The sequence below is a fragment of the Meles meles genome, chromosome 8 (assembly GCF_922984935.1).
Source record: "Meles meles chromosome 8, mMelMel3.1 paternal haplotype, whole genome shotgun sequence".
Classification (NCBI taxonomy): Eukaryota; Metazoa; Chordata; class Mammalia; order Carnivora; family Mustelidae; genus Meles; species Meles meles.
In genome coordinates, this window is record NC_060073.1 from 78,865,337 (window position 1) to 78,878,426 (window position 13,090).

Here is a 13,090-nt window from a genome sequence, read left to right on the forward strand (position 1 = left end):
CCAAAGTCTCCCATCTCTTGGGGGCTGCCAGGCTGTTCCGTGAATTGAATCCTACATGTCTCAGTGGGAGATACTGAACTGCCTGCTTAAGCAGACAGATGAATTCATGCAGGCTCACATTCTGTTAAATCTGAGATTTTTAAAATCAATTTTGACATCCTTACGGCCAGCCCATACTTCCCTGATGGTTTGAGGATGGACAGGAACAAAACATTTATGACAGAAGAGATGATTGTCCAAGTGAGGTATGGGACTGTGAACCTAACAATTACAAATATCCCTTATCTGCTGTATTTTCCTGTCCCCTCTTCAGTCTTTTTTTTTTTTTGAATATTCAAGCCACATATTTCCAAAATGTTCTGCAACATTATGTCTGTCGTGCATAATGCCAAATGCTGTCTCCTTTTATGCCAGTGCTGGAAAGGCATCTTTCCCGGGATGTAAATGTGGAGCATTTTTGTGAGTGGTTGAATTAAAATATGAATGCTAGAATGACAGTTTGGGACTGAAAAATATTAGAGAAAGAAAAGCCAAACATCTTCCTTATACAAAAGCCACTGCAACAAATGATAATCTAAAACTATTTCCCGTATTAGGCACCCACATTTTATCAGCGTTGAAGCTAAGCTCTATACAAAGAAAAAAAAAAGGTAAAGAAATAAGAGAGGTAGTTCAAAAGAGCCAGGTGCCCCAAGCAACTTCACCTGTTTCTTTTGTAGATATTTATGGAATTTTCTTCTAACCTACTGACCAGTATTTTTTTAAGTGCTATTTGGCATCTGTTGTTTACCACAGGAAAATTTTATTATTTAATTATATAATCCTTGTTCTTCTAGTTCCACAAATAATATAGGGAAGCTTCTTTTTAAAAACACAAATATTTAAATAATGTCACAGAAAGTATCTCCTGATCCAGGAGCTCTTTGGACTCTTTTTACAGTTTTTTCCTAATCTTAGATATATTTTTCTTTTCTTGGTATTCATCCACACACCTACATTGTTCCATATCACTGTGCTTATTGAGGTAGGGAGTTTGATTTTTGTTTTTTTATTTAGCATTTCCTAAGCATTGTCTATGGTGTCTGCTTGATTTTGTATTTGTCATTAAGGCTACTATTTACAGTCTCCTAGTTAGGTAGATAACTTCTAAACCAATCGGGAAGTTCTGAGGAGATGAACAAGAGCCATTTCACATCCTGCTGACAAGACTACTTTCCTTATCTTTCCACAGCCACACGCTGTGGCCCAGTGCTATGGGTAAACAAGGGATTCCATCATTCCTTTAACTGCTGACTAAAAATAGAGAGAAAAGTTATTTTCTTAAAACATCTTTTCTGTAGAAAACTTGAATTTCCAGAAACTCATAGGAATGATCGGTTACTAAAAATAACAACAAAACAAAACAAAAAACCGACCTCTGATTGTTTGTGTAGGAAAATAATGAGGATTTCAGTGTACACAGTAAGTCCCAAGTGGTCCTGGGGCTCCTTTGTGGACAGACAGACCTCCACAAACCCTGGACTGCTCCTGGCCAAGCCAGTTCCTTCCCTGATCTTGGTAGGAGAGAGGGAGGACCCAGATGCCATAACATTGTGAAATAAATGACAGGTGGTTGTGTCTAGTGTACATTTTCTGTAGGTTCTTTTCCAAACCTCTGCTTACTGGTGGGCCGTATGCTTCCGAGGCCTGGCCTCGGAAGTAACTATGGAAGCTTTTATCTGGGCCCAAAGAACTAAGGGGCTATTTGAGTATGGAGCTTAAGTTCCTATATTTGGTTCGGGTTTCTCCTTCGTGCCACAATGGCTCATGAGTGGCTCAGAAACAGGAGACACAAGGACTAAGAACTAAGTTACAACAGGGGCCTCTTGGGTCCCAAGGGGCATACAGACAGAAGACTAACAATCTTTTTTTAGATCTACCTTTCCTCTTAATCATTTAATACATGTTTACTGAACACCATCTTTGTGCCAGACTGTGCTACGTTCTATATAAGTCATGATACGTAAGATAAGCCCAGCTTTTGCTCAGCTGCCAAAAGTCTACAAAATGCTGTAGATTCCAAGGAAATAATTAGACATTAGTTTCTGAGGATTCAAGGATAGCCAGAGAGAATAAGCAGGAAGCGGATGCTAAGAAAATGGGCAGGGAGTATGTTGAAGAGGGGAGGAGGCCAAGAGCCCACTTTCGACCTGCTGTCCAAGAGTGGCAGCCCAGAGTGGTGTACCAGGCAGGTGAGCAGCTGTGGGGCAGCAGGGTTATGAAGTTCTACTGGAGACCAGAAGCTGGCTCCCCTTGGTCCCTGCCATGTGCATCCTGCTGGGCATGAAGGAGTGTGCTGGGTCTGCAGAAAGGGATGACTTGGCTGGAGACTCTGCAGCAGGGGGACTCCACAATCAAGGAACACAGACACACTTGACTTTCTTGCATTTATCAGTTGGGGTGGACTGTTGGCCCCATTATCTCTACAATCTCTACATTTTCCTCCTCGGATATGCTGATGTGAAATGATTCCTGCCTTTCTGCGAGGGTCTATGAATCAGACGTTGAACTCACGCTCAATTTCATTATTTATTGAAAGTTTGCACTCTTACTCATGAGATCATTGAACTTTACGTTGACCTCACAAAGTGCTCATGTTCAGGTGGCAAGGAAAAACTATCACGCTGACACCGAAGAGGACACCATGCAATACTCACGTGTGGGTATTCCTGTTCTTCTTTGTTAAATTAATTCTTGAGGGCGCCTGGCTGTCTCAGTCAGTTAAGGAGCCAACTCTTGATTTTGGCTCAGATCATGATCGCAGGGTCCTGGGATCGAGCCCCAAGTCAGGCTCCACGCTCAGCAGGAGTCTGCTTGAGGATTTTCTCCCTCTCCCTCTTCCTGTGCCCCTCTCCCTGTTCATGCACTCACTCTCTAAATAAATAAATCTTTTAAAAAATAAAATAACTTAATTGTTTAAAAATAAGCAGTTTTTATAGGAACATGAGTTTTTTATTCTTGGACATGGAAAAGTTTAATGAATAAGTACATTGTAAGAAGTATGTATACAGCTGTATTTGCTGCACATTTCAGGGGACACAAATAAGTGCCCTTAGGAAGGGAGCCAGTCTTAACAATAATGACATTTAAACCATCTCTATGTCTGTGATACTGCTGTACTTCGAGCAGAAAAAAATGCAGCTATAACTGAATGACCAAGATTTTTAACTTTGTTTTCAAAGAATCTAGACAGGAAAGCATGTGTGCTCTTAGGGAAGTATCAGAAAGCCTGATGAGAGAAGCAAAAAGCAGCTTGGTGAAGGATTCCACTTAACACTGTCCACTACTTTTCAGCCAGGTTCTTTACATTCTTCAAACCTCATGTTCCTCATTCTCTGCTCCTCTCTTATTATCCTCATCTCTCAGCAATCTCAGACTCCACACCACTGCATGTTTCAGACATGAGGCACTAAACTTCTGGGGTGTCACGGTTCACAGCCCTTCCCATTTGAGCTTCCCTTACCGGTTCCTCGGTTTCAGGAAGGTGATGCCTCCAGTTTTGGGTTTTAAGGTTGGTTCAGATGATCAGCAGTTCACTACTTCACAGGAAACCTCTCCAGTACTTAGTGAATGGGACAGATTGGAGGAACTACCTTATAATTTTTATGTCTAGTTTTAAGTGTGTGCATGCACGTGTGTCTTTTGGGGTATGAGGGGGTGAACAACAGAAGGGTGGCAGAAAATATCCTGACAACTTACCGAGCAAACAGCTTGAGAAGAATCCTTCAGACCCGAACAAAAGACCACCCCTCACCAAAGTAGTGTTTGGAGTGAAGTTGGTTTTGATAGGGTGAAATGTAGCAAATCCCACCTTTGGGATAATCTGTGGTATAATGTTCTGAAACAGCTTCTACAAACATCTTTCTCATAACATGGAACATAGACAATGGCACTGGTTTAGGCAAAAATCCATTTTGAACAGTGGCATCGTACACAATCTTGTGGTGGTGGTATTGTTAACATGGATTAAGAGCATACTGACCTAAAATTCACAATTTTACTAAAAAAAACTCACTTCAGTTGCTTGTGAATACCCCTAAAAGAGATGTCTTTCATTCTATTTCAGAATGAGATGGAACGAATACAAATAATTGTTTTCGACTTGCCATGTTCCTGCAAAGTATCCTTTAGATGAAGAATTAACCTTCAAAACATGATGTGTAACTCATTTCTCCATTTATCTCTGTATTTTAGGGAACACTGGCAACACATTTAAGATTGAACCAGTCCTGGGCATCATCACCGTTTCCAAAGAACCAGACATGACAACAACGGCTCAGTTTGTCCTGTCGGTCAAAGTCACAGACCAGGGTTCCCCTCCAATGTCTGCCACTGCAATTGTGCGCATTTCTGTTACCATGTCTGATAATTCTCATCCCAAGTTCACTCACAAAGACTACCAAGCAGAAGTAAATGAAAATGTTGATATTGGAACATCAGTCATTCTAATCGCTGCCATCAGTCAATCTACCCTCATTTATGAAGTCAAAGATGGAAACATTGACGGGATCTTTACCATAAATCCATATTCTGGAGTCATCACCACCCGGAAGGCACTGGATTACGAGCGTACCTCCTCGTACCAGCTCATCGTTCAGGCCACTAACATGGCAGGCATGGCTTCCAATGCCACAGTCAATATTCAGATTGTTGATGAAAATGATAATGCCCCAGTTTTTCTCTTTTCTCAATATTCAGGCAGCCTGAGTGAAGCTGCCCCAGTCAATAGCATTGTCAGGAGCTCGGATAATAGCCCGCTGGTGATTCGAGCCACTGACGCCGACAGCAACCGGAATGCTCTGCTGGTGTATCAGATTGTGGAGTCCACGGCCAAGAAGTTCTTTACAGTGGACTCCAGTACAGGTGCAATCAGAACAATTGCCAACCTGGACCATGAAACTATTGCCCATTTCCATTTCCATGTCCATGTGAGAGATAGTGGCAGCCCCCAGCTGACGGCAGAGAGTCCTGTTGAAGTCAACATAGAGGTAACGGATGTGAATGATAACCCACCTGTTTTCACCCAGGCTGTGTTTGAAACTGTCTTACTTCTACCCACCTACGTTGGAGTGGAGGTTCTGAAAGTTAGTGCCACGGATCCTGACTCCGAGGTGCCCCCGGAACTGACGTATAGCCTAATGGAAGGTAGCTTGGATCATTTCTTAATTGACTCAAATAGTGGAGTGCTCACCATAAAAAACAACAACCTCTCCAAAGATCACTACATGTTGATAGCTAAAGTGTCTGATGGAAAGTTCTACAGTACATCCATGGTCACCATCCTGGTTAAAGAAGCCATGGATAGCGGCCTCCACTTTACACAAAGCTTTTACTCGACCTCAATTTCAGAGAACAACACTAACATAACCAAAGTTGCTATTGTCAATGCCATTGGAAATCGCCTTAATGAGCCCTTAAAATACAGCATCTTAAACCCAGGAAATAAGTTCAAGATAAAATCTACCTCAGGTGTCATTCAGACCACTGGAGTCCCCTTCGACCGTGAAGAACAAGAGTTATACGAGCTGGTGGTGGAAGCCAGCCGAGAGCTAGACCATCTGCGTGTGGCTAGAGTGGTGGTCAGGGTTAACATTGAAGACATCAATGACAATTCTCCAGTCTTTGTGGGCCTCCCTTACTATGCTGCTGTGCAAGTTGATGCTGAGCCCGGGACTCTAATTTACCAGGTGACAGCCATTGACAAAGATAAAGGTGCAAATGGAGAAGTGACCTATGTTCTACAGGATGACTATGGCCACTTTGAGATTAACCCTAATTCAGGGAATGTTATTTTAAAAGAAGCATTCAACTCTGACTTGTCCAACATTGAGTATGAAGTCACCGTCCTAGCCAAAGATGGTGGAAAACCCTCTTTATCCACCTCTGTAGAACTTCCCATCACAATTGTCAACAAAGCGATGCCCGTGTTTGATAAGCCTTTTTATACAGCATCGGTCAATGAAGACATTAGAATGGATACCCCCATTCTAAGCATCAATGCCACCAGTCCAGAAGGCCAAGGCATCATATACATCATTATTGATGGAGATCTTTATAAACAGTTTAACATTGATTTTGACACTGGGGTCCTGAAAGTCGTTAGCCCTTTGGATTATGAAATCACCTCTGTTTACAAGTTGACAGTAAGAGCCAGTGATGCCCTTACTGGTGCCAGGGCTGAAGTCACCGTTGACTTACTGGTTAATGATGTAAATGACAACCCCCCTATTTTCGATCAACCCACATACAATACAACGTTATCAGAAGCCTCTCTCATTGGGACACCTGTTTTGCAAGTTGTCTCTACTGATGCAGACTCAGAAAACAATAAATTGGTACATTACCAGATCGTCCAGGATACTTACAACAGCACAGATTATTTTCACATAGACAGCGCAAGTGGCTTGATCCTAACAGCACGGATGCTGGACCATGAGTCAGTGCAACACTGCATTTTGAAAGTCAGAGCCACAGATAATGGCTTCCCATCACTGAGCAGTGAGGTCTTGGTTCATATCTATATCTCGGACATAAATGACAACCCTCCCGTTTTTAATCAGCTCATTTACGAATCGTATGTGAGTGAATTAGCCCCCCGGGGCCATTTTGTAACCTGCGTCCAAGCCTCTGATGCAGATAGCTCTGATTTTGACCGCTTGGAATATAGCATTTTATCTGGGAATGACCGGACCAGCTTTCTGATGGACAGCAAGAGTGGCGTCATCACCCTGTCCAACCACCGGAAGCAGCGGATGGAGCCCCTGTACAGTCTCAATGTGTCAGTGTCTGATGGGTTGTTCACTAGCACTGCACAGGTACACATCAGGGTACTCGGAGCTAACCTGTACAGCCCTGCCTTTTCCCAAAGCACCTACGTAGCTGAGGTGAGAGAGAATGCAGCAGCTGGGACAAAGGTCATTCACGTTCGAGCCACAGATGGGGATCCTGGGCCATATGGGCAGATCAGCTATGCCATCATCAACGACTTTGCCAAGGATCGATTCCTCATAGACAGCAATGGACAAGTCATCACAACGGAAAGGCTTGACCGGGAAAACCCTCTGGAGGGAGACATTAGTATTTTTTTGAGGGCCCTGGATGGTGGAGGGAGGACGACCTTTTGCACCGTGAGAGTGATCGTTGTGGATGAGAATGACAATGCTCCCCAGTTCATGATGTTGGAATACAGAGCCAGTGTCAGGGCAGACGTTGGAAGAGGCCACTTGGTCACTCAAGTTCAAGCCATGGATCCAGATGATGGAGCAAATTCAAGGATTACTTATTCTCTATATAGTGAGGCCTCAGTCTCGGTGGCTGACCTCCTAGAAATCGATCCTGACAATGGCTGGATGGTCACTAAGGGCAATTTTAACCAGCTGAAAAGCACAGTGCTGTCATTCTTTGTCAAAGCAGTAGATGGGGGCATTCCAGTAAAGCACTCCCTTATCCCTGTCTATATTCATGTCCTGCCCCCTGAAACGTCCTTGCCTTCATTCACCCAGTCTCAGTATTCTTTCACTGTTTCAGAAGATACAGCCATTGGGAGCACGGTGGACACCCTGAGGATTTTGCCCAGTCAGAATGTCAGGTTCAGCACAGTTAATGGGGAACGGCCAGAAAATAACAAAGGGGGTGTCTTTATCATAGAGCAGGAAACAGGCACGATCAAGGTTGACAAACGCCTAGATCATGAAGTCAGCCCAGCATTCCACTTTAAAGTAGCAGCCACCATACCCCTGGACAAGGTAGACATTGTGTTTACTGTGGATGTAGATATCAAGGTACTGGACTTGAATGACAACAAGCCAGTCTTTGAAACTTCCAGCTATGAGACGATCATAATGGAAGGGATGCCTGTGGGCACCAGACTCACACAGGTGAGAGCCATTGATGCGGACTGGGGAGCCAACGGGCAGGTCACTTACTCCCTGCACTCGGATTCCCAGCTTGAAAAGGTCATGGAAGCCTTCAACATTGACAGCAACACAGGCTGGATCAGTACCTTGAAGGACCTGGATCACGAGACAGATCCCACCTTCACCTTCTCTGTGGTGGCCTCTGACCTCGGAGAGGCCTTCTCTCTCTCGTCCACGGCTTTGATCTCTGTCAGGGTGACGGATATAAACGACAATGCGCCAGTCTTTGCCCATGAGGTGTACCGAGGGAATGTGAAGGAGAGTGACCCTCCTGGCGAGGTGGTAGCTGTCCTCAGCACTTGGGACAGAGACACTTCTGACATTAATCGCCAAGTGAGCTACCATATTACAGGTAAGTCAGCCACACTTGGCTTTCACTCTGTGTACTCTGCTCTCCCAAGAAAGGTGGGAAGTGGCAGGAGGTGAGAGTTGGAGAGAAGAAGGGAGATGAGTTGGGGGTTGAGAGTAATAAAACCTTTCTGGGACTGAGTAAAAGACCTCCGAGTGGGCAGGGTTTTTCAGTTGTTGGTTGTTGCTGACTGAGCCTTAGTTTGGAGTTCATTCTTTCACCTATGACACATTACCCAGATTGGTACCCAGTCCTTAAGCCGCTGTATCATTTAAAAAGGAGTCCAGTCAGGGTGCCTAGGTGGCTCAGTCGGTTAGGCGACTGTCTCCCGCTCAGGTCATAATCCAGGGTCCTGGGATGGAGCCCCGCATTGGGCTCCCTGCTTACTGGGGAGCCCGCTTCTCCCTTTGCCTTTGCCTGCCGAGCCCCCTGCTTGTGCTTTTCACTCCCTCTCTCTCTCTGTCTTTCTGTGTCAAAGGAAGGAAGGTAGGATGGAAGGAGTCCAGCCAATTATCTCAGTTGAAGAAATGGAAAATAACAGCTTTTGCTGCATGTATTTTTTGGCGCATGTATTTTTAACTCTACTCCTACTTCTTGTATTGGTAAGAAAAATAAGTAGCTGGGGATCCTGGGTGGCTCAGTGGGTTAACCAACTGCCTTCAGCTCAGGTCATGATCTCAGGATCTTGGGATCGAGCCCCGCATCAGGCTCCCTGCTCAGCGGGAGTCTGCTTCTCCCACTTCCTCTGCCCCCACCCCCATGCTCTCTCAAATAAATAAATAAAATCTTGAGGAAAAAAAAATTCTAAAATAAATAAATAAATAGCTGATCCCAGTAAGCTTGACTTGCAAGTTTCTCCTGGTGCTGAAAATTCCTATGCCTGCACACGTATATACCTGTACCAATTGAAGGGCGTGGTTTGACCTTTTACTAAAAATCTTAAGTTATAACTCTAAATCAAAGGGGATTTCTCCCGATACCTCAGTTTTCTTGGATCCCTTTTTTGTCTTTCTTGATAATGAGTAGCAGTTCAGTGGAAAAGCCAAACTAGACCAAGGAAGTCACCCAGAGAGGACCAAAAAAATGTCACTGTTGCTGAGGGGGAGAGGATTTCAGTTGGTGTCACTCATCAAGGGTAGCTTCCTGGGGGTGACTGGCTTGAAACTGCAAGTGGGAAGGTTGGTGGGACAGGAGTAGTCTTCCTAAAAACGATTGTAGGGTTTTAAAGCTAGTATTTTGATGTTGTGACATTCAAAGGCAGCACATAAGCAAAGTGCCAAAAGATTTTAAAGAATCCATCAATACTTGTAGTCAGGTGGCTTCCCTTTAGAAAAACTACATTATTCAAAGTGAAAAATGAATTAATTAGAATGCCCTCAGGACACAGAATCTGCTTAAGTACGTTAGTGGGAAAGTTAATTAATCACTGCAGAATAAGATCCACGGGAGAGCATGTGTCAGTGCTTGGAGAGCCACTCTTCCGCGTGGCTCCTGTCCTGTTTCTTCCTGGAACTGTTTTCCTGACGGTGCTTTCTGTTTAAACTCCGTATGCATTTGTGCATTATCTGATGCCTTCCCTTTTTTCATTAAAATGTATGTTTCTGCAGAAAAGACAGGAGCCGTAGTGGCAAGGGCAGAAAAGTGAGCAAAGACTCGCTTGCATTTATTGGCATTCAGTTTCAGACAAAAAGCTTTTTAGAGATTCCAAGGGATCCTTTCCTATTGGAAAGGCTTGCTGAATGTTCAGCTTTAATTATTTATCCTTCGTCTCTGAATTGTCAATGGATGATTTAAAGGGACCCTCCCATCAACTTTACCAAAGTAATAAGAACAGAGTAGCTTAAAGCTACTGTTACTATTAGCCCTGCCAACCACCAACCGATTTTAATTAGATTTAACTTTTGCTCTTGATGTAACACAACTTGGCTGTGCTGCCGCAGTTTAACAAAGGACCATTAATCATTTTATTTAACAAAAGATGTGGGCCTGCACTGAAAGCATTTAAGAGAGAGGTTAAATTTGTGCATGCTAAAGTAATATTCAACTGAAGCATAATTGAATCCTAGCCAGTGGTGGAGGAAAGTGATATCCCAGGGAGGACCCTGAGCCTTGCCAGAGCCGGTTTCTCAACCTCAACGCTATTGACATTTGGGACTGGATGAGTCTCTGTTGTAGGCGGCCGCTCTGTGCATTGTAGGATGGATGCCTGGCAGCATCTCCGGCCTCTGCCCAAGAGACTCCAGTTAGCACCAACCCCACCCACCGGGGATGCTATTGTGACATTCAAAAATATCTCCAGATGTTGACAAATGTCCCGGTGGGGGGGTCTTCCAGCTGAGAGCCACTGCCCTAGAGGAATGTACGGCCCTCATCATTTCTGTACCGTCTACCCCCAATACGGTTCATTTATCCCATGGCTCTCCCCCTACGGTGGAGGCCCCTGGACTGACACCGCCCCACGCCTGAGCCATGAAAGTTCAGCCGGGCACTAAATTTCCTGTACTTCCCCATCGGTCCCTCTGGCTAACCCGAGTCTTGGCCCTCTGCTCTTTGAAAGATTCACTATGAGAAGCTGAGATGGCTCCGCTCAGCCAGGAAGCAGTATGCTTTCCTTATTTATTTGTTTAGGGTCGGTCTTCCCCCACTAGAATGTGCGCTCCAACCCAGGAGCGGGGATTTGTGTCAGTTTTGTCCGCCGCTTTAGCCTTACTGCCCAGAACAGTGCCTGGCCTGGAGCAGGTGATAGATACTTGTTAAATGCCCAACGAAAATCGTGATGATCTAACCGGCTTCCAGGCTTCTTGCCAGTTGTCTTGTCCAGTCTTCCTTCATGATGTGAGTGACACTCTTTGCCTCTTTAACATTAGAAGATCAAAGCAGCTGTCTTCTCCTCTCCCCTTCCCGTCTTGTCCACGCAGCTTTTTGTTTCCAGGTAACGTAATGATGTAGGGAAGTCATATTGCTGGGACCACAGTCGGTGGTTTCGTATCATAAAAAGCTGCTTTACTTCATCTCTTCTCCTTTTCTTCTGTGATCACTAGCTTCACTCTGATAAATTTCATCTAATTGCAGCGTTTATCTTTGAACCGCTTGTTCCGTGACCCCTGGTTAGGGCCGTTTAATACTGACGGGTCTTCCTCTGTCGCGCAAACTTTTCCCCCAAACACCCGTGCTGGTAAGACGCATGAAGCTGTATGAGAGAGCTTTCATTAAAGGATTCCTTAATAGAACTGACTGCCTTCCCTTGATTGCATAATCAACAGCTAATGAAATTGTCTTGGTAACAAGAGCTATAGTGTATTACATCCTCTCTTGAGACAAAGTGGAAAGACAATTGTATCATCCCGGGAAGAGGATTGATTGTTCGCAGTTTGAATTTGATTGTCCTTCAGGGGGACTAAACAAGAGATCATCTCCAGCTTCTCTAAGTGCATTCTATTCTCTTGGAAAGTTACTGTTTGACGTTCCTTACAAGCGAAGCATATAAATATCGTGCTTTGTTGCAAGAGAATCAGAAGGAAGTGACTGTCAATTTTTTTTTTCAGTTTTGTAAATGATACAATCAGCAGACCAGCTGGATGACCCCACATGGGCCTCTCAGTGAAGGCGTAGATCAAAGCTTTTCATTTCACATCTTCAAAAATGCTTTTTTCACTACAGGAGGGAACCCCCGAGGAAGGTTTGCCCTGGGCCTGGTGCAGAGTGAATGGAAGGTCTATGTGAAGAGACCTTTAGATAGAGAAGAACAAGACATTTACTTCCTCAATATCACTGCCACCGACGGGCTTTTTGTTACCCAGGCCATGGTGGAAGTGACCGTCAGTGATGTGAATGACAATAGCCCAGTGTGCGACCAGGTGAGATATGCGCAAATGTCTTGTATATATTGCTGCTTTTTACTCTGCCCTTCTAAAATTAAATCAGAGCCCATTTCATTTTTCTCCTTAGGGTCAGGCTCCTTTCTGCACTTCTCTTCTTAAATTAATGAGCTCCATTTGGATGCCAGAGGGTAGGAAAAGGCATAGGTGGGAAGTTCAGATACCTAATTTTGCCCATCCCCCCCCCAAAAAAAACCAAAACAAAACCATAAGCCTTAAAATTAAATAGTGTTTAAGGAATCATAAGGGACCTAATGACGTGAGGACTTAGGTCTAAATCGCTGATTCCATAAAAGAAAAATGGACCACTCAAAAGCAGAAATTGTTTTTTTAATAAGTTTGCACAGCTGGTTAGTGGCAATGTTAGTAACGAACCCAGGTCTCCAGGCAACTCACGAAATAGCTTGTCCGTCACAATAGAAAACATGACAGCCAGTGCAAGGTACCAGTAGCAAATTTTATTTTCTTCCTTACTGAAATTAAATCACTGTTAATTTACCTTTGCCTGACTATGTGGACCAAGAGACAATATTGGTAGTCTATAGCTTAGAAAACTGTTGCAAATAGATCGACTCTATCATACGAATGCCAGACGTGGCACTCTTTAAAGAGTGGAAGGGTCCCAAAGACTGCCTCGTGCTTAACAGAAAAGGGGATCGTGATCAACACGTGGCACGTGGGCGGGACCTTTGTCTGCTTTCTTCACCCTTGTAGTCCTAGCAGCTAAATCATATTTAGCACATGGAGGGACTCAATCAGTATTTGTCGAATGAATGAGATTGGCTGGGGGCTGGGGCAGGGCAAAAGACGTACCACATTTCATCATATGTTGTAAGATGGCTCTGTAGTGAAGGGAGAAATAGCCAGAGCTAAATTATATGAATGCATTTTTAAAGAAATCATTTATA

General features: G+C 44.1%; 1 protein-coding gene across 1 annotated transcript in view; it reads left to right on the forward strand.

Annotated features, from left to right (window-relative positions):
* The window catches only part of FAT3 (FAT atypical cadherin 3), a 662,119-nt gene that overhangs the window by 563,372 nt on the left and 85,657 nt on the right, over positions 1 to 13,090 (forward strand). Inside the window, exons 10-11 of the mRNA XM_046016531.1 lie at positions 4,234 to 8,307; positions 11,965 to 12,161. Coding sequence (XP_045872487.1) covers positions 4,234 to 8,307; positions 11,965 to 12,161 — 4,271 coding nt within the window. The remainder of the gene's footprint in view (positions 1 to 4,233; positions 8,308 to 11,964; positions 12,162 to 13,090) is intronic.